Source organism: Melopsittacus undulatus, chromosome 6 (assembly GCF_012275295.1).
Source record: "Melopsittacus undulatus isolate bMelUnd1 chromosome 6, bMelUnd1.mat.Z, whole genome shotgun sequence".
In the NCBI taxonomy this organism is placed as follows: domain Eukaryota; kingdom Metazoa; phylum Chordata; class Aves; order Psittaciformes; family Psittaculidae; genus Melopsittacus; species Melopsittacus undulatus.
In genome coordinates, this window is record NC_047532.1 from 31,940,639 (window position 1) to 31,962,731 (window position 22,093).

A 22,093-nucleotide genomic window follows, 5' to 3' on the forward strand; every position below is an offset into this window, starting at 1 on the left:
TTCTTTATGCCAGTTGCTTTAAACAAGCTGATTTACACGATAATCTATGAGAATTAACATATCTCTACCTGAAAAGCTGGTGCTGAGTTGGCAAAAGACAGAGTTTAACAAAGTTCAAAACTCACAAAGATACTACAAATTAACTGACATGACTACAGTCATTATGCTTTAGAAGAGAACAAGTAGAGTTTGAACATAATCTTAGAGATAACTGGTGAAAGAGAACAAAATTCAGCACACGGTATACACATTACAAAGGCGAATTTATTTACCCTGCCTTACATAAGGGTAAAATCTATCAACATTAATTTGGCAATACTGGATTTTAAAAAATCTGCTATTCTTGGGGATAAGGAAATTAATTATGAAATCTAACTTGCCATTTGTCTCAAGTTCAAACACATTACGCTGGTTTTAGTGAAATTTGCCATTATGCTTCATTCAGAAGCCTTTTTACAAATGAAGTGACTATTCTTACCCTACTCTAACAAAAACAGCACAGCATTTTGCTTCAGGTACAGAAAAAGATGTACAAATATTTCCAGGTACCCGTGGCTCCTCCTACTTATAAGTCATGAGCTGGTTTTGCATTTACGTGCAAAGAACAACTAGGACCAAACTTGCTGGAAATTAACCTTCCTGCCCTTTCTATAACAATTTAATAAATTCAATGGGTAACAGAGAGGAAGAACTTTTGAAAGATCAGTATCTAGTTAAATGCTTTTAACTGCAAAGTAACCAACAGCCTTTTCAACAAACTTTGCCTCTTTAACTGAATGGTAGTTGAAAGCCACCAAGAAACAGCTCAGAGGTGGGCAGCTGTTGCTTCTGAGAATCACTGAAACTGGACTTCATGATATTTAATTTCTATCTTAAAAGTTTTGGTTTGGAGCTTATAGAAGGTCCCATACAGTATTTGGAAATAAAGCAGTGAAAATAAATGATGTTTCTTGTTTCAATATTTAATCCAAGCAGACACAGACACAATTTATAAAATTATACTATTGCATTATATTTTTATATAACATTTAACTTTCATGAATGTTTTTCCTTCAGTGTATCATATATTCATATTTGAAAATATTTTTGCACAGTCCTTTGTGCAACTACATGCTAAAAATCTGCAAATGCACACTTAACACTAAACAGCACAAAAAATACATTCTGTATCCATTCATATGCAAATTTAAAACATTTCACTTGGCAGATAAACAATGAAAAGTTATTTTAAAAAAATCAGAAACTACAAAAATGCGCACATAAAAGTCTTCCCTTTTGGATTTTTAGTAAAATACTGCTCTGTATAAGATCTAATGAAAAACTCCAGTGCTTACAAAATATTTTATATCTATGAGAAAAACAAATGCTTAAATTTATATCTGTATGAATTAAACATAGTCACCTTGTTAAAATATAAAACTGAAATCATAGGGGACATGGCATAGATCAATGCAGATGTCACATCTAGCAGACATGTAAAACTGTAATTAACTGGGCACCAGGCAATCAGCTTCATAGAATATATAAACTAAAAACCAGGGACTAATACAAGATGCAGCAGCTACAGAATAAAGTGTTTTGTCAGCTATATATAGTAAATGTAGCAATTCTACTTGAAGAGGAAGTTTTAGTCAGATGTAATTAGTAATAAAATTTGCTGTGTTTACTGGTGATGACTACAGTGTCCTTCATAACTTTGTTTCTAAAAGATCTGCATAAATTGACTACCCAAGTATGTCACAGTTTTGCAATGCTAGAACTTAACGTAGTGTCCTCTCCATCATATAGACTTCTAAACAGATCTTTTCTCTGACAGTCAGATATCTTACTTTAGATATGGGGGAACAGCATCTGCGTTTCGTACCTTCACATAAACAATTCCAAAATATTGGCATGTCTGCATCATGGCATTCTTGTGTTGCTAATGAAAATAAACCACTGAAGCATACAACTTTCTCTTCACAAAATATGCTTTCAAACCCTCTTGAGACTAGATGGATATAGAGAGAACAAAATATATTTTAAGACTGCATACAGACTATTCTACAAGGTTTGTGATACCAAGTAAAATGAAATGAAATTTCTTAACCTTGTTTTTACCTCTGTGATCCTGCAGCTCGCTGCTGTTCTACAAACACTGCTGAGGCAACAACTGTTTTAGAGAAACCAATATTAAAAAAATCCTATATCACAATAACAATGTGAAACTTGGTACTACACCAAGAAACAGAGGCAAAGCACAAGGTAGGGGAACTGAAAGAAAATCTGCAGACTTGTAGATCCAACATGAAACCTGTCTGAAGGAAACAAAATGAATCACTAATTAGACTGAAGATTTCTTTGTAATGACAGTAAGAAGGGTACTTGTGGGTTAAAAATGGTACAGGCACCTTCAAGCCTTCATTTTTTCCTATGTAAACCAAGAATGATGGAGCTACTTTTACAGTAAAACTTCCCTCCAAAAACACAGGTCAACCTTTTGCCTGAATATTCTTATGAAACATAATAATGATAATTTAATTTTGCCACAGAGAACTTCTAGCACAAAACTGAAAAATATTAAAAGTCACTAACAACGAAAAAAGACAAAGAACCCACCACAGACAAGTTTTCAGGGTACAGGCTCTTACAGAGAGAAATGGACTCTAAGTAATCATAACTTTGACAGCTATATGCACACACGGACATCATTAAAGTCTGTCCATTTTTCTACTTTAGAAAAAAAAATACCAAATCAAGATATCACTAACATTTTAGGAGGCTCTGTAGATCTCTAGTAAATATCTATGCTATTTTATAATCAGAAAACAATTACATCGATAATGCTGGTGATTTACAAAAAAATTAAATGTATGTTACCAAAGGGGTCTCTATTTTGCAAATTTATATTTTTTTAATTAATCCTATGAATTCATCTCCTGAAACAGATTCTGCATCAGCAACCACTTTTTGCCACTCTACTACTAGAGAGACAATAATACCTACATTTTGAAAGTTGGAAAGTTTTTGCCCTGATATAAAACCTATAGTTCACAGTTAAAGCAAATTTGGCAGCTCTACTGTAGTTAGGTTTTAGTCTCCCTGATTCAACTCAGACGAACCTGGAGAGCCAATACAAAAGCTGCATTTAAATAATTTTTCCTTTCTGTCCTATTACACTATTTAAAAGTAAGCTAGAATATAAGTGTCATACTAAAGCAATGTTAGATGCCCAACTTATTACTGTTCCATATCCCTTCCGAAAAGCACGGCAATTCTGAATTGAGGTTGCCATTGTTATTGCTGCTTACCTGGTATAGCCTGTAAGCCACTGTTTAGAAACCTAGGCACAATTGATGACATGGTAACCTTAACTCAGCATTTCCTAGCTTTTGCTAATTTAAGTAAAAGCAATCAAGGATCGATATCATTTTTTATGGTTTTCATAACAACCTGAAAATCACAGCAAATAAAAACGCATTTTTTTTTCTATATTACACTTAAAGTGGCTGGTCTTTTTAATAGAGCTTTCTGATTTTTTTAAATGACAGAACAAAACAGTGGGGGAAGAGCTGAAGATAGGATACACCTTGCTACCATAATTATTCTGAAGATTTTTGTGCCCCAAAATTGACAGCCAGCTTTCTTGACTTTCGCTTGCTGGAAGTGTTTGGTGTTGATTTGTTATGAGGAACTCTTGGAGTAGCCACATTGTCTTGAAATGAAACAGCTGATTGAGCAGCTTGAGGAGATTTTAAAGGAGCTGAAGAACTGTCTTGCTGAGTGTGGTCAGAAGACACTGGCTGTTCATTCTTTAGTGGTGCAGCTTGAGGGAAACTCTGAAATTCCTTGTGCTCAAAGCTTTTCTTGCTGGCAGCCCTTTTTTTAGTTACCTTTAAATTAAATAAATATTATTTAACAGAACACATTCTCAAACACCTGCAAATATTCCACATTTAGAAAACACACATACAATTTTAGAAATAACTTTCTAATCCTAAATAATGCTTTACAGCTCAGGTATTGTTTCAATCATCATGTGGACACTTTTTTTTTTTTTTTTTTTTTTTTTTACAGAAACGGAATAGTAAGACAAACCCACAAACAATCTTACCTGCAGAGGTATAAACTGGTTGTGAGAACCAACAGGTATAGTTCCTGCAAGAGACACATTTCCCGGATAAGAGCCAGGATAATAATGTTTAGGCACTGGAGTTCCCCAGGACACTGGACCAAACATGTGAGACGATGAAGGCATTATATTAGCTGTGAAAACAAGTAACTTTTTAGCTCCTCTCCTCAAAAAGAGGATACTAACTCCCAAAGACCCCAAAAGTACACCAACTACATTTGCCTGCGTGTTGTTTCAATAAAGCCACATATTATTCACGTTTACTTGAAAATAGGTATTTATTATCAAAAAATACCAAACATATCTGCTTTGACAGGACTACACCTAGATGACAGCACACTTAAGAGCACTAAGTTGCATCTGCATTTCAGAGCACATGTAACTTAGCATCTTCACATCCTTATCAGAGTGAACTGTATTAGTATACTCACCAGTGGGTTGTGCAAATACTGGAGGAATAGATCCAGGTGACACAGGAACGCCCAGTGGTTGATAATTTGGAAACATTGGTGGAGCTGGAGGCGAAGGGAAGTTTACTCCTATAGTGCTCTATGAAGGAGGAACCGAAGGATCACAAACAGATAAAATGCAACAGAGATACAGATGTTAAAAGATCCTTTGCATACTCACCAAATGCTGTAAAGCAAAAAATGCAGCTTTCTCCTTTGCTTCAGCTTCAGAATGACACTGTGGTCCATGAATCAACAAACCATTTGATAATTTTATGTGACAAACTGTCATTGTCTAGAAAAATGAGATAAGATTTTTGAGGGAATCTGTACTGACAAACTGAGAAACAGAGGCTTTGTTTGTTTGCTTTGGAAAAAGGGAACAAAAGGAGCCAAGATTTATTTTTAGATGGATTTTCAATCCAAAAGTTTAATACAGAATCTGTATTAGGGTTGGAAGGGACCTTATAGATCATCTAGTTAGGATAGCTGAAACAAAGTTGAGAACTTTGAACTTTTCCAGAAAAATCTTTTTACCTGTGGTGTTTTTAGGAAAGAGAAATCTGGTTGCGACATTCCAACAAGAGAACAAATACGGCAAAGTTCAGCAACAGTAGACAGTGCTGGCTGTGGACAAGCAAAAGGATGACCTCCAGTTTCCAGTGCTGGTGTGTTCTGAGGTCCTCCAGTGCTATGAGACTTGTTCATATAAGCAGCTGACAAAAGAAAAAAAAAAAAAGGAAAAAGCTGTAGCACAAATATTGCCTGCACTGAAAGGACACCAACTTGCTATTAGCAGAAAGTAAAAAAGCGTATTTCATTTTTCCTGGTATTTTCATATCTGATGAACAAAACCCAGGACACTATATATAAAGAGATTTTTAGATATGAGTAAAGAAGCAGAACTGAATCATAGAATCCCGAGGGTTGGAAAGGACCTCAAAAGATCATCTGGTCCAACCCCCCTGAAAGAGCAGGGTAACCTAGAGTACACCACACAGGAACTTGTCCAGGTGGGCCTTGAATATCTCCAACGTAGGAGACTCCACAACCTCCCTGGGCAACCTGTTCCAGTGCTCTGTCACTCTTACAGTAAAGAAGTTCTTCCTGATGTTAACATGGAACCTCCTATGCTCCAGTTTACACCCATTGCCCCTTGTCCTATCACTGGATATCACTGAAAAAAGCCTAGCTCCATCATCCTGACACCCACCCTTTACATATATGTAAACACTGATGAGGTCACCCCTCAGTCTCCTCTTCTCCAAGCTAAAGAGACCCAGCTCCCTCAGCCTCTCCTCATAAGGGAGGTGTTCCACTCCCTTCATCATCTTTGTGGCTCTGCGCTGGACTCTTTCAAGCTATTCCCTGTCCTTCTTGAACTGAGGGGCCCAGAACTGGATGCAATATTCCAGATGTGGCCTCACCAAGGCAGAGTAGAGGGGGAGGAGAACCTCTCTTGCCCTACTAACCACACCCTTTCTAATGCATCCTAGGATGCCATTTGCCTTCTTGGTCACAAGGGCACATTGCTGGCTCATGGTCATCCTCCTATCCACCACGACCCCCAGGTCCCTTTCCCCTTCACTCCTTTCCAGCAGGTCAACCCCCAACCTGTACTGGTATATGGGTTGTTCTTCCCCAGATGCAAGACTCTACACTTGCCCTTGTTGAATTTCATCAAGTTTCTCCCTGCCCAACTATCCAGCCTGTCCAGGTCTCGCTGCATGGCAACACAGCCTTCTGGTGTGTCAGCCACTCCTCCCAGTTTAGTGTCATCAGCGAACTTGCTGAGGGTACATTCAGTTCCCTCATCCAGGTCGTTGATGAAAATATTAAACAGCACTGGTCCCAGCACCGACCCCTGAGGGACTCCACTAGTCACTGAAAAAGATGGACATTTACTATATTTTGAAAATCAGTACTATACTGTTAGCTACCTTCTAAAATACCACTACAAGGTGAAACTCTGAACAATGAGCTGATGTCCAAACATACCCATTTTTTTACTTTGTCTGTACTGCAAGGCAGCTCCATGGCAATCCTGTCTGCTAGGGGTAGCAGGAACATCATTAACTTGGGCTTTTACTTCATTCTTTGTTTCCTGGTCAGAGCCATCTATCTTCAAAATCTCTTTGAGCATCTGTGTTCCTTTCTTTAAAAATAAAATAAACCATTCAGGGACATGCTGGCATTCAGGTAACACTACCTTTTCACTTAACTCTGAATATCATAATCGGTAACACAATCTGAGTTTTTGTTTTCCAATCAGAGGAAGCATTTTATCAGAGCACAGATAAGAGCATCTTAGTATGAACAAATGTGTTTACTTATTTTTAGAATAGATAATTAAAAGCTCATCAATATGTTTAAAAGGCAATATAAGGTTTCACAGAGTTTCTTTAAATAGAAGCATTGATGCTAATATAGCAGATGCTAAATTGCAAGGTAATGATCCTGCAGTATACAGACCATAGCAAATGATTGTGGTGACAGATGTTCTTCATTTGTAGCTCTTGCTTCCTTGGAGTAAGTCTGCACTTCATTTTCCTTGGAAATTTTCAAAGAAGCTAGAAGGCTTTCAAGTTCATTGTCCTTCTTAAAACAAATATAGAAAAAAGATACATCAACTTACTATATTACAAGCAGATGCAAGAGGAAGGGTATACGTTCGAAATTAATTTTATGCTTATTCAGGACTTCTTTTTTTTTCCTTTTAGGCTTGTCACGTCTGCTCAGAGTATCAACAGATATCCAAAGACTACATCAAGTTTTGCATACAAAAGATGCAAGTGTTGACTAATACAGGATTGATTTAAAAAATGACCAAGGTTGCACACAGGTTTGTCGTGTATCTGCTATAAACATGAATTTGCACAGAAGTAACCAAGAATAACTGGAACAAAATGAATTGGAAACTGAAGTTATTCAAAGAGCACAAAAAAAAAAAACCAAATGTCTAAATACTACCTTTCCACCTGTACAGGGACCATCAGCCGCAGCTTTCTGAATTACAGGCATGTTGGGACTTTCATTCCTCTTCAAAAGTTTGACATTGTACTTATTCACACCTGCAAAATTCTGAAATAAACTGCAGCATTTATTATTGAATACTAATACTCCATTACTCATTGTAACACAATCACATTAGAAATGCATCTACAAATAACTTTCACAAGCTAATATTCTTAGAGGATTTCAGCTTGCTAAAACCCCAGCATTTGCATATTGCCATTACAGCATCTAGAGTCTAACAGGAATAGGAAAATAATTTTTATCATCATTATACATCTTATGCACTTTCTCTCACTTTCTGTCTGTAAAATCTCTAGAGAAAAAAAATCTCCAAAATAAAGTTTACCTAGTAGAAGAATCAAGATGCCAGTTACAGAGAAAACTGTAAAATGATGAACCAGATTAGAGTAAAATGAAAAGAAAAGAATACATTTACTCAGTACAGAAGAAATTACCTGTTTGTTTGATATTTTACTATGTGGCTGACTTTCACCTCTTGTAACTTTGGAATCTTCTTTAACTACAAAAGAATGTATTCTTTTGAAATGCTCTTAAAAACTATAATAATCAAGACTCAAGAAAATAAATAACACTGTACAAGTACACCAAGTTGCACTGATTTGAATAGTTGTATCAAATGTTTAATTCATACTTTACAGGTAATTTGCTGCATGTTTTTCTTGTAGGATAAAATGAATGCAATAATACATCTAACTTTATATTCTACAAACATGATCACAAGCAAATTCTCAAAGACAAGTTGTAGGTGGTTTGGTTTTGTCTTTTTTGTTTGTTTTTTTTTGGTGTGTGTGTTTTGTTTTTTTTGTAATTGGATGGGTGGAAAGTCATAATAATGCTCTACAGCTTGATTAAAAGGTTCAACTATGCACACCAGGGCATTATTTGACAACAACAAGTGCAACATAGTGTTTATGTAACTATAGTAAACTATTTTCTGTTGATAACCACAAAAACTCAAAGGATTTCAAAGAAGATTAGCTAAAGCAAGTAGTTTTCCTAAACAAAGTGTCTAATTATAGTACTTACATTTTTTATATGGCTCTTGCTTTCGCTGCTGACCTTTAAAGCTGCTGTCATTGAATCCTGGCTTGTAGAACTGATTGCCAGTGCCCATCTTCATTTCCTGAGGTAGGACTGCACCCTAGGATTTCAAACATCAAAGCTTAACCATAAAACTATTTATGTATTATTTACATAGTGTCCCATATGATTACCTCCTTCCACAGCTATGCACACCCTGTGTAACAATACTTTCAATCAGAGGATTTATTGTATCAATAAGTAGAAAGCTTTCTGATGTAATTAACTGACATATAAAATTAAGTACCTTCACATTCTGACTCCATGGATCTGTTTAAAGTTTATATACTAACCTTCTCGTGCATGTTTTGATGAATGTGGTGAGACTTCCCAGAATTCTGCAGTGACTGCCATATGCTGCAGAATTCATCATCTTGCATACTCTGTGCCTGACAAAACAAGAAACAACACCCCCAACAAGCTCAGCAGCTTTAAACCCAACTTCTGAATAGCTAATCATATATAAAGACATTCTGAAAATTGTCCAAGAATAACAGTGCTCAGAGAGCAGGAATTTTCACACTGATAGCAGAAATTGCACATATATAATTTATGAAATAGGCTATTGTGGTAGGTTGTATATATGTAACATCTTTTCCTAAGAACCACAACTAAACAGAAGTGATCTTAGTTTGAGATTGCTTTTGTTTTGTTATTAACTGAAGTTACTATCACTGAGCATAATTAAACTCAGACAATAATTCAAAATGGTTTTAAAAGCATGTTTGGTTCCATTCATAAATTTTATTATTAGTATCCTATTTTGTAAGGCCTTATCAGTCAGTCTCAACTGCTTAATGACATTATAGGTATGTTACCACAGAACTGAAGCCCAGCTATGTATAAAAAAAACACTTGAAAATCTAGACTCTAAACAAGTACAACAGTGGATATTATACTCATTCAAGAACTGGGACAAATTCTGCTCCAATCTGTATCAGGATTAACACATCTGATGTACTAAGACAAAGCTATCTATTAGTCATGAGAAAAGGGGGCCACTTTAAACAGGGGGCCAAAATATTGAGACATTCAGATCCACTACTAAATGAATCAGAACACTCACTTTGTTTTTCTGATTGCCACATCCTTTCTGGGGTGAGTTAGAGGTGCCCTGATTTTCAGCCCTGAGATTGTAATGCTGTCTTCCACTCATCTGCTAAATGATGCGAGAAAAAAAACACCAAAAAAAATTTGGAGTGTATCATTGCCTTAAATTTTCTTTTGGAAAGCAGTTTTTCTTGTACAGACTTAAAAAACATGAGACAGTGCTTCTCAAACACAACTATAAGCAACACGAAGCTACCCATTCAGCTGATTTTCTTTAAAGAAATCACTTATTAAAAAGTAAAGCTTAATTAAACTAGTGAGGACCCCAATTCACCTGTATTTTTCCCCCCTTTACTGTATTTTCAAACAAAATAAATCATAACCAAGAAGCGAAACCGACAAGGGTATTATGTCTTTTCTGCCTGAGCATGGATGAACTTGGCCTACAGAAGAATCACTTGGAACAGAGATTTAAGGGAACAGTTACATCTCTGCCCAGCAAAGTATTTGTTGACCCCAAATATTTGTCCCTTAGAAAGGCAGCTGGAGCTACAATTGTCAATAAGGACATCTTGGTTCTCTTCATTATTTAACTCATTTCGTAAAGATTATCCTACTTTTAACATACCAATGTAAAAACTAAATTTTGTTTGTACCAGTGAAGATGATAACTATGGTCATAGTTCACACTTCTAGGAAAAAAAACATTTCTCTATAAATGAAGGAAAAGTCTTACTTGAGTAGGAACAAAAAGGGAGCGAGGAGAATGGTTGAGGCCTCCTAGGTGCACTTTTTGTGAGCATACAGATGATAGATCAGATGCATATGAATTGTAGTTATTCACAGCTGGCTGAGGTTTAACTATGGCCGTCAGTTTTTGATTTCCCATTTCTGACCGACTACCATGAGACAGGTTAATTAAGGCACTTGATGGCAGACGATATCCTCTGGCAGGTGAGCACCTTAAGACAAGCAAATGGCACAGCTGTTTCATATAGTTCAATTACAGACATTTCAATATATTTTAACATTAACAGGTTGAAAACTATCCAGTATTGAATTATCCAGTGATAATCCCACTGTTCTCTCCTTTGGCCTCTGCCTGTCAAAACCAGAAAACAAGTCATTACTACTACTCTGAGTTTATATTGTAACCTTCAGTGCTGAGCTCAAAGAAATTTTAGACGAGTGAGTTGTTATACCACAGTTCTATAGTATTTATGTAAAAAATGATGAACCAGGAAACAGTTATTCTTTTTTCCAAGGTAAAAACTGAAGCCAGTAGCAGAATTATAAATGGAACTTATGCAGCATTTAACCAGTTTTATATCTTCCTTTATGATTTTGAATACTGAAGATTTTGTGTGTTACAGGATATGCCCTTACAAGCGAAAGGGTTGTGTTATGGTTGCTGAACAGAGGAACAGGTAAGAGTCTCCTATAATTTCTGTCACTAAAAAAATCAATTTATCTAAGAACAACAGTAAAATAAAGCCTGCTGGGTAAATGTTTGCACTTAGAAGTTGACCTGATCACTTAAAATATAGAAGAGTTATCAAACTTCTTGAAACAAAAGCATTAACCATGCCTCCACCTCCTGAAGGAACAGTTCAGGTTTTTAATGGTGGTCAGAATTTAGTGCCTAAGTATCACTTATTGATAGTTCAGAGTCCCTCCTTCAGAGGAACAGATGATTACTACTTTTCAACCTACATGTTGAAGACATACTGATTGCAACTTGTTTTCTACATATTCATTTAGAGAGACATTTGGATTTAGTGCTTTATTCTGCTGGTTGATATTTGCTTTCTACAAATCACAAGCTTCTAAACATGCAAAAAAGCCTAAAGAGCACTTCCAAAATATATACTTAATAAAAATTATCTGTACTCAGAGAGGCAAAAAAAATAAGAAACATAAAAGAAATTAAAAACTGACCAATGCTGTTCAGAAAGTTTTTAGAAGAGGTATTAAAAATAGTCACAGAATCCAACAGCAACAATTTCATGCCATCTATACCAACAGCATGAAATGACTATGAAACCCCCTGCACACACCTTATAGTTAGGCCTCCAAGGAATTCTTCATCAAATAGAACTTCAAAGAGCACATCTGTTTCTCTACTGGCTACAGAAAACAAAAAAAGTCATCTTATATACCTAACAGCAGCTGTTTTAATCTAAGTGATGTAAATATCCATATTAGCTACATAGTAAATAATAAAAATATCAGAACCTAAATAATCAGCTACAAGCCCAACGTTATTCCTTAAATGAGTTAATTAACAATAATTCAGCAATGTTTCTCAAAGTCATATATCTGCCCTTTTAGATTATGTACCATGCATAACAACTTATCAACCTGCATTAATAGAACTGCAATTTAGTGCAGTATGTCATGGCTGTCAAACTGCCAGAACAGAGATGCAAGCCATCTTTATGTTCAGACAGTTGGAAACTGACAGCTCTAACATTACCTTGTTGCATAATGGTAGAGTAACACTCCTTCAAAATTATATTAGTATATGATCATTACAGAAAAAATACTCCTTTTAAAAAGCTGCACTCAAGTCTAGTCTAGTTAAGATTCTGTTGAATGACAACTGAATGAGAAAGCAACTACTTAAATGCCAGGCATGAAAACAATCTATGTTATTAGTTATCAAACTACAATGCCACTGTGATTCTGCAAATCCTTTTGTTTACCTGAAATACATTTATGGATATATTGTCAAAGGAGGTATAAATCCATGCTATTTAACAGAAATAAAATATCACAGAATAAAAACCAAATTCCAAATAAAACAACTGGAGACAAATCATACTTGATAAAATTTTATGCTTAATGTAAGTATTAAGGCTAACATTTATTATCTATACTTTTCCTAACTTTGTATCTTCCCATAACTTGATTTTGTTCCTTTTTTGCAGACTGTCTTCTTTCTCACAGATCTCTGCCTTCTTCATATTAAGAAGAAAGAAAGGATAATTTCTTTCAAAGTACAGCATTATAACACATTAAATTAAAATAGAATACCTGTAGGTTTAATTCAAAGCAGTAAATATCCCATTAGTGGCTTCAAGTTGCAGATGCTTCATAGATGAGAAACTTCTGTGCATTCATAACCATTAGACAAACCACTTTTCTGAAGCCTGCTTTCACATCACTAGCTGTGTTGTTATATAGCTATAATGCCATAATTATGAGCAAAATCTTACCTCCTTGAATTCCTATAATGGTACCTCGAAGACCAACTGGAACAGAAAAGTTCTCTCTTACATTGACAACACGGTCAAACAGCTTATACTCTGCATCGCGATCTGGAACAACCCCATTCTGTTGTTCTAATGGCTGACAATGACCAAAAGACTGTGTTAGCGTTTGCAAAAAAACTAGGGATTACAATCAAAATGCATTTACAACAAGATCTGAAACACACTATAAAGTGAACCTTCATGTGTATGTGGTGCAAGTTTAAGAACAGAAATTTTTCCTCCCTAGACACAAAGCGTTTTTTTTTCTTGCCACTGTCACTGCTGCTGCCTGAGAAACAGCAGTGCCATACATGACCCAAGGCATACCAACGGGATCAATTCAGATACAATAAAGCCACCAGGTGCAACCTGCCTATGTCAGTAAAATGGCTATCTCTGAAATACCAAGCAAGATAAGCAATTGGTTCTATGTCAAGAACTGAACAAAAATCAAAACAGGCAAGAAGAGACTAACAGGAAGTACATTTTGCCTTCATTGTACAGCCAATAATTGCAGAAGCATGAAGGACAGAAGGCAAAAAAGAACTGAAAGTCAGTGTAATATGTGACAGAGTCTTTAGTAGAAATTCTCTCTTTAGAGACAGATGATGTTATCAAACTGATTTTCTAGAAGGGATCATAAAACTTCTTCCATCAATACTGTCATAAAATTCCCCTCTCTGAAAGTTGGTATGCTTAGGTAAAATAAATACCATTTGGACATATTGACTTCAAGAAAAAAAAACCAACTTTTCATGTCACTTACTCTGTACAGTAAATGGGGTTTCACAGTTACTCGCACCTTCTTGTTGCTCTTTCTCTGCTAAAGGAAAGAGACAGAAAGTTATTACAAATTAATGTAGGAACCAACAGCGGATTTCAGGTACAACAAAACACCTGAAAAGATTATGGAGAAGTCTTCTGTTTCTTTTAGATAAAGGTATACAGCTTTGTGAAGTCTTCAGGATGACTAAGACCAGTTTTCAAAACATAGGATTTCTTACCAAAGCTTTTGCACTGTTTGGCTAATCTGAGAATTCACACCAATTTTATTAGCATGTCCCTGCAAGTAATTTCAAAGAAATAAGCCCACTGTTTCCTGTGGCTTTGTCTTTAGCTTTTGCTTTAGTAATTTTCTTGTCCCCTTTTTTGATCTATGGCTTCAGAACACAATTTTCTAATTTTCTTCAGACCAAAGAGAAACTGCAAGGGAAAACCAGCTGACACTGCACATAGAAAAAGCACTTCAGTAGTTCAGAATCTATATATTGACACATGCTCCTTTCTAAAAATCACAGCTCAGAGAACAGAGTATGGCCTAATGCTACTGGATTGCCTGAAAAAGAGTCAATTAAAAAAGATTAATAATGAGCTCTTTTGAATTTAAGGACAATTCACATTACAAATTCAGGTCTTACATTACATTCTGTATTCTTCTTTGGAATGAGAGGTAATCTTCAATCGTCTTATTCTAATTCAAGAATCCACAAAGTAACAAGCAGTTGTTTTTCAGTTCACCCCCGCTCACAATGATACCAAGCTGCATACCTTGCATTTCTCTATTTCTTCTTCAATTTTCTCAACAATGGCTGCATCCAAAATTTGCAAGTCACAAGATGCGCGAGACAAAGCGGACACAGGGTGTGCCTTTAACCAGGCAACAATTTCTTGAACTTTCTCAGCTCTAAATAAAAAAGACATGAATTAAAACTTTTAACTGTATAAACAAAGCATTTTACCACATTCCTTGATTTAATCATCAGGTATTATGATATAGATGCAGTGCTTGTATACATTCATAATGTAACAGAATTTAAGAGTTCTGCATGAGTTTACAATAAGGGTTAAAAAATAGAAATCTAACTGAATCATGCAATACAGATTCAAAATTATAACCTGAAGTTTTGCCAAGAAAAAGGAAGTATTCAGTAAATTATGTTTCCATCTAATCAGCTAACCATGACCAGCTGTGATTAAAGGTTCTGTGACTAGATGTGCCTCAGAACACAGTGAGAAAGAACTTCAGGGCATGCCTCTACTAAAATGGAACACAAACCTGAGATTAGTATCCCACAGTGGTATGAGCATCTGGCAAGAGTTCTGCATCATGTAGACTTACCATCTCAAGCCTATGAACAGAGCTAATACTAAAAGCCTTTTTAATGTTTCTGTACTGTGTCTGGAATCAAGGCTGCCCCTCATCTTCCATGAAACTGACTGAATGCATGCTTAAAATCTACAAAGTACTTTAAATCCTGAACATGTTATTTTTCAAATTTGAAGTGATCTTAAACAATTGAAATAATTATTGCTTATTTTCCAAAAATGATCTTTTGGTGATTTTAGCGATTATTCATAACTATGCTTATTAAGGGTTACTTTAAAAGCAAGAATCATGAAGTAGCCACTGGAAATTAGTTTTCTCACCAGACTTGAAATAGGAGTCTGATAGTGACTTGAACTCCACAACTACAATGTATAACATTTTGATATTTTTTTCAGAGTCATCACTAAACTCATGTTGCTCAAGAAATAACAAGGTTACAGCTACATAGCAGCCACTATTTGATTACCATCATCTTCATAATGTTGTCAATCTTTATTCTACTTATTCTAGGGGTGGGGGGAAACAGGCGAAAGCTTACCCATTCTCATCCTCTCCAGGCCAAATGTCATCTTCATAGAAGATATCTTCCTGGCTATTCTTGGCTATATAACTAAATAGTTCAGGAACCCTAAAAAACGAATGAACGGAAGACAAATTTAGTTTCACACCAGGACACAGCACAAAAAAGCCCAATCAAAACAAACTGTGACGAGTGTCAAAATTTGTGGAGGCCAGACAGATTATTTCTTACTTAATTTAGTGTCATACTGTACATTTGTCAAGGGTAAGCTGCCAACAGTATTACTCTATCCCAAAATATGCTTCACCCCAGAGGGAGACTCTGTTGGAAGAAAAACACCGGAACAAAAAAAAAAAAAAAAAATCAAGCCATCTCCAAAAGCAAACTCACTGGCTCTCAGAAGATGTGTGTCCAGAGGACAAAATCCAAAGACTGATCCAAAGGTGGATAATTTGGATGAAGTCTATATCCAATATTTACCTTTCTAAATACTCAGCAAGTAGTTGTTCTACTGCAGAAGAATACGTCCATTCATTTCCAACTTTCTTAGTATAGCCAGGTACTTCTTCATTCTTCTTATTGAACTTCAGGTTTAGTCCCACATTTGCTTTTTGTTCTCCATGAGGGCTGGAAGTAAAAAAAATGAAAATGTGCACGTATACATTAGCAAACACAAACATATATCCTCAGCCTTAAACCACAGTAAAATTGAAATTAAATTAATTGTATTGTTTACTTGTTATCATTGTGTCAGCTGTAAATGTTACAGGACACATGCCGTGCTGTGGTAACTTTCCACATGCACATCCACACCTTATAGCAAGGCAAGGTAGGGAATATTTTACCCATCTTCCTTAAGAGATCTGTTCAACCACGATCTACCTGGCATTTACCAAAATGTAGATGGATGCCCCTGAACAACCAGTGGGGAACAAATGTACACATTAAAAATCAAAGAAGATGCTCATTCATTAACAATTTCCTTAGTGAGTTGTTGTAGGAAACCACAATTCTGACTTCATAAAACTAGGGATTCCTTCCCTTTCATATATATACACACATATATATATATGTAAATGAGTAAATATATGTGTGTGTGTCTATATATATAAAAAGCCATTTTAGTCTTAGCTACTTCTTAAAAAAATACAGGTACAATTATAATCCTTTTATAGCAACAGTAATGTTAAGTACAATGAAATTAGTTCCCAATTCCTGTTTTTACTCTCAGTGTGGCAAAATAATTTCAAGTTCTTGCTTTAATTATGCAAATAGCTAGCCAGGAAAGTCAATTTAGGTCTTTCACAATACTAAAGCCTACAGGACAACTCTCCAGTAAACAAAAATCAGGAAGTTTATGATAGGAGAGAAAAACACTGCATATAAATTTAGTTCACAGAAAATCTACTTTAAAGGAAGCTTCACATCACAAAACTGTTACATGCTTGGTAAGCACAACACTTAAACATACCAGAAATTAGGTAAAGTTGTATTAGAATTCAGAAGCTTTTCTACAGTCAAAATTCACAAATAGAACTTACTTTTTCTTTGATCCTCTTCCAATAAAGATACTCCCTGTAAATCTGGAGACAAGATATCCACTTACTCCAAGACGGCTGGCCAAAACATATGCAGGATTGTATTTCACAGAATATTTCTTTAAAACAAACAAACAAAAAATATTGGCAATTCCCAAAGGTAAATGATTTTTATACAAAGGGCAAATGAACTATATGGAATCAACCCTTAAAGACAAAAATTGCAAAATATATTTAGCTGATTATTTAAACTTCTACTAGAAAACCAGAAGTACTTACATGCTGGTTCTGTATTAAAGGATCAAGCTGAGGTTCACATGGAATATTGAAGATTACACGAATTCTACCCTCTGTGATCACATCATGGGAATCTTGAACCTTGGAGGGAAATACGACACATTAAGAATGTTACTTAAAACCAGCAGTCTCTAGATACTTTGTCAATAATTTTGCTTCAGTAATCACAAAGATACTATTGGATTTATCATCTTGCCTTCATCTGTGCAGTGCTTCCTCATAAAGGTAACCTAACAGCATTAATGGAATCAATGACTAAAACTGGTCCAAAATGGGAACTCTGCATTACAAATTATCCCAAATAATTACTAAAAATAATCATGCATTCAAGCTGTGCTACCTTGTTCCTCCTATGTGAGCAACAGTGATGAGGAAAGCAGAACTCCCTCCTCTCTGACTAAGCCATGAGGGAATCTTTGAATTGTAATTTTAGCTAGAAAGCGACCACTACTGCCACAGAACATATTTTTATTATTTTAGGCTTGTGAATAACAAAGTCTAGGGAAAAAAAAAAAGGAAAAAGAAATGATTGGAACTAACTTCTCCCATGCTGCCATAGTAAGGAGATCCCAGCATAAAGGCTGTACTTCCAGGAGGAAATAAGTCATCCAAAGTTTTGATGTTTGAAAAACGAGAGTCAAAGGCTTTGATATCCTACATAAAAAGACAGAATTGATAATATTAAGTATCATCAGATTATAGTAGAATAATTAAGAAGTTTATCTAAATACACACTTATTCTAAAACATCTGAATCTGAAATAATTCAAAGGCAAAGAAGTTAATGCTATATTACAAATGCTGTTATACAAGCAACTATGCTATTTTAGTAGCATAGTTGAACACCACTAACTGTACTTCATTCAAAATACCATCAGTAAAAATATGACAAAAGGTATTTTTTCAGTAAAATCTCTGAACTGTGCAAATTTTGTCCCAAATTTCACGATGAAATACTTGCTTAAGCATGTTATGCTTTTTTAATACAATAAATTACATTAATTTGTTTACTTTTGTCCATTCTTTTGTTTTCAAGGAACATATACTCTTTCCTCTGCTTACTCTCAACAAAATAAGGTGCTATGTGCATGTCTGTATTTACCTTGACAACAGTTTGGTAAACAAAAGGAAGAACTTGTTTTGACCACTGCTTCTCCAAATAAACTTCTCCATTTTGTTTCAGCTGATATCTATTACCAGTGAGTAGCTGAGCATATACAACTATCGATGTTTCATGAATAATTATTCCTTTTCTTTTCTGATAGCTGAATACAAAGCAGAACATTTAGTTTGATCACAATAAATAGAACTGAACCAAGAAGACAGAATCAATTGCTTGAAATACAATAAACAACAACAAAATTATTCCAATAGTTTGCTTCCCATTTTATAAAAATGCCCAGAATAAACAGCTTAACCAACTGCTTATACATGGCAGTTGCACAACCTCCATTACACAGCCAAGTGTGTTAAACACGTCTGCACCTTTACAGTGGGAAGTGTTGGGGTAATTAAGGCAGTTAACTCAAATGACAGCTAATAAAATGGCAAGTTTCTGTAACTCAGTTGTGTTCTACTGTGCACCTACACTCTACAAAAGCAAGAGCTATATTCAAATTTAACAATGCTAAGGTGTTGAAGTTGTAACTAGATATTGTATGACTCCATTCTATATACCTTATACAACTGAAGATTACTAAAATCAGAACAGAAAATTGAATGGGAGAGTAAACACTGAAACTCATTCATTTGAGAATTGTTTTATAACAGCATCTAACTTTAAATACCTAGAGACTAACTCTATATATCCTGAAATATCAGCATAAACTGTTTTGTCAGTTTGGTGGTTTTGGTTGGTTTTTTTTTTTTGTTTGCTTGTTTTGATGGCTTTTTGGTTTTGGTGTTGTTTTGGGTTTTTTTTGTTTCTTTTTGAAATTGCAGCAGCTCTTCTGTGCTACTTATGTCTGTAATACATCAAATAAAGCATCTCTAAGCCATGAAATTCAAAGTTACACTTGATTTGCAAAGTTACTTACTGCTCTGAAATGCCTTGAATGTCTTTGAACCAGGTGCTCTGTTCCTTATCTCCAACGTATGCAACTTTAGTTGGGGGCACTGCATTTCCCATGTAAAGCTTCTGCGTGCCGTGCGGTTCTTCCAAATAAAACCTTGAAAATATTATGACAAGTATGAATTTAACCAGGTGAGATTAATCTAAACATAACCAGTTGTCAGCAAAACTTAGAATAGTTAGAAATCACTCGTTAAGGACATGAAAACTTGCAGCCCTATTTTCTCAACTCCTCACAACAGACCACATGGTATATTTTTTATAAAAAAATACCAGCGCATATGCTGAAAAGGAAGGTCAGAAATGTTCTCTTTACATTAATTCTGTGTGGATTTCAGTACATGCATTTTCCTTCTCAAAGTTAAGAAAGATCTCTCCCAAACTTCTACGTCAATAGCAAAATACTGAAGGATTAGACTTCTACAGAGATAACCACACCTCAGAACAATGTTAAACAAAGGTTCTTCCACCAAGCAACCTTTGATATATCTGGACTTACTGTTAGCAAGTATTGCAATAAAATCAAAATTCTTGTGCAGCCTAACAACTTATTTTGAATAAAATAATAAAGATGACAAATGACAATCTATGAAATGCCTCTTACTTAGTCTCTCCATCTGACACAGCAACAACTCTGGCTTCTTCAAGGTGTGGCCAGTTAACGAAAACACGTTTTCCAAGTACCGAACTGGCAACATTTTCTACTACCTGAAAAAAATCCAACCAACCAGAAGTTACTAATTGTTTAACATACTAAAAGATTTCTGTTCAAGTATTTCCACACTGTTTTTTCAGTAAAAGCCATCCTAGTTAAAGAACAGGTTTTCTTTCAGAATAAAAAGCTCATTTTAGCCCATTAAATTATATTTTTATACATATAACACCATCTCTTAGTAGAAATGGAAAATCATATTTCATTTGTTAGGACAAAGTATCATATTCCATTTGTAGCCTTCACATGTAGCATATGTTAGCAGTAAGACCTGGATTGATTTACATTTCTGGTATAGACTTACTATGTACTTTTTTTGTTAAATTACTGAGAACTATTTGTGTCTGTGGGACACACTGATCGAACTGAAAATTTGAAAATAGCGGAATATTTTTTATTGTAGATTTTACTTTTCCATTTCACTAAAATAAAGAAACAGCACTCACATCCTGAATTTAACCAGCATCTGTAATTTTAGTCTCACATTATTTTGTTTTTTTTAAATGAGTTTCTACTATTTTTAATGTATTGTTTTGGCTTATTTAATAATCTCTGCCAAGTATTTATATTAACTCTCCCTAGCTCTCTCCTGTAAAATCCTATCTTATTGTTTTCCTCCTCTCTTCTTTCCTGGTTTTATTTATCTCTAAAACGTTTTTCCCAGATTTCCTTTTTTTTTTTTTGGTTTTGTTGTGGGGATTTTTGTGCCTTTTTTTGTTGTTTGGTTGTTTTTTGGTTTTGTTTTGTTATGAGCTGACTGCTTACCTGTTCTTTTGAGTTCCCATTAGCTATGATTTCTAGCATCATGTTCTCTCCATGGCTGCTTTGCTGAAACACCTGTACACCACTTTTTCTAAGATAGAACTGTGTAAGAACAGAACAACACATAAAAATTACTGGAACACTTACATAGCTGTCTATTAAATACAATGGAAAACATGAGAAGAGAGAAATTTTTACCTTATGCTTAATGTGCTTTAAAGTAGGAAATCCACAAAAATATAATGCACTCTTGTTGATTTTAGTTATCTTATTGTGGGTTATTTCTACGTGCCAAGCATCCAAAGGTATTGTTTTATACCTAAAAAACAAGTTGCACAATGTTTGCTCAAACAGATTGACCTTTGGCTCTAGAAACTCTCATTACTCATTCAAACATTAATTAACTGCCCAATGCTTTGACTTTTCTGTAGGGTGCCAATTAATTTAAGTCACTTGGAATCTCTACAAAACATTGGGCTATTGCTGGAAAGACACTACTAATTAAGAAAAAGACAAAACATCAAGCCACAGTATGTCCCAATCTCACCATCTTAATTCACTCCTATTGTCAAATTCTTAACTGCAATGGTTCCATATGGTATCACTCATTTTCACAACTGTTAATTCTCCACTGAGTGTAATCCTGCAACAGGCATTCCTCCTCTGTTATGCTTTAAGTTTGACTACTATCAAAGTTAGGTTTCCATTTAGTCATAAAACCTCAGCCTGTGTCATATAAGCTGGCTACTTTCCATGCAAGAAAGGTGAAACACACAGTTGTGTTCAACCCTGCACTGGACACAAATGCTTTCATTTTTTTTTACAAATGCTCTGGAATTAGCATGCTTATAAACTGTCGCTCTTATCAGGTAGTTGTTTCAGTCTTTCATCCTCGGTATCATACAAAGTTTAGTAATTCTCTTAGAGTGTTGCTGACTTAGCATTGGTTCATCTGTTAGGCAAAGTACATTTGAAGGGACAAACACTTTTTACCAAACAATTTAATTCTAAACACTTACTGTGCCATCTACAACAAGTAACATATAATTCAACATTTTACTTTTTTTCAGCGTATATACTGGCATATACAAGCTTTGGTTAAAATGC

The 22,093-nt window shown here is 35.1% G+C and overlaps 1 protein-coding gene across 2 annotated transcripts in view; it reads right to left on the bottom strand.

Moving 5' to 3' along the window:
* Positions 1-244: 244 nt before the first annotated feature.
* The window catches only part of XRN1 (5'-3' exoribonuclease 1), a 38,766-nt gene continuing 16,917 nt past the window's right edge, over positions 245-22,093 (bottom strand). The window contains exons 17-43 of one of the 2 annotated variants that reach the window (XM_031047220.2): positions 21,185-21,305; positions 20,990-21,088; positions 20,117-20,220; positions 19,478-19,609; positions 18,544-18,706; positions 17,983-18,096; positions 17,425-17,523; positions 17,149-17,264; positions 16,088-16,234; positions 15,626-15,715; positions 14,529-14,664; positions 13,747-13,803; positions 12,945-13,077; positions 11,784-11,853; positions 10,463-10,688; positions 9,743-9,835; positions 8,970-9,065; positions 8,623-8,737; positions 8,031-8,095; positions 7,531-7,641; positions 7,033-7,155; positions 6,559-6,715; positions 5,098-5,276; positions 4,742-4,855; positions 4,543-4,660; positions 4,094-4,245; positions 245-3,872 (exon numbers count right to left, since the gene is read on the bottom strand). In XM_031047220.2, coding sequence (XP_030903080.1) covers positions 3,582-3,872; positions 4,094-4,245; positions 4,543-4,660; positions 4,742-4,855; positions 5,098-5,276; positions 6,559-6,715; positions 7,033-7,155; positions 7,531-7,641; positions 8,031-8,095; positions 8,623-8,737; positions 8,970-9,065; positions 9,743-9,835; positions 10,463-10,688; positions 11,784-11,853; positions 12,945-13,077; positions 13,747-13,803; positions 14,529-14,664; positions 15,626-15,715; positions 16,088-16,234; positions 17,149-17,264; positions 17,425-17,523; positions 17,983-18,096; positions 18,544-18,706; positions 19,478-19,609; positions 20,117-20,220; positions 20,990-21,088; positions 21,185-21,305 — 3,421 coding nt within the window. In that variant the 3' untranslated portion in view covers positions 245-3,581. Of the gene's footprint in view, positions 3,873-4,093; positions 4,246-4,542; positions 4,661-4,741; positions 4,856-5,097; positions 5,277-6,558; positions 6,716-7,032; positions 7,159-7,530; positions 7,642-8,030; positions 8,096-8,622; positions 8,738-8,969; positions 9,066-9,742; positions 9,836-10,462; positions 10,689-11,783; positions 11,854-12,944; positions 13,078-13,746; positions 13,804-14,528; positions 14,665-15,625; positions 15,716-16,087; positions 16,235-17,148; positions 17,265-17,424; positions 17,524-17,982; positions 18,097-18,543; positions 18,707-19,477; positions 19,610-20,116; positions 20,221-20,989; positions 21,089-21,184; positions 21,306-22,093 lie in introns of both variants that reach the window. The other variant, XM_031047219.2, reaches the window with a different exon arrangement.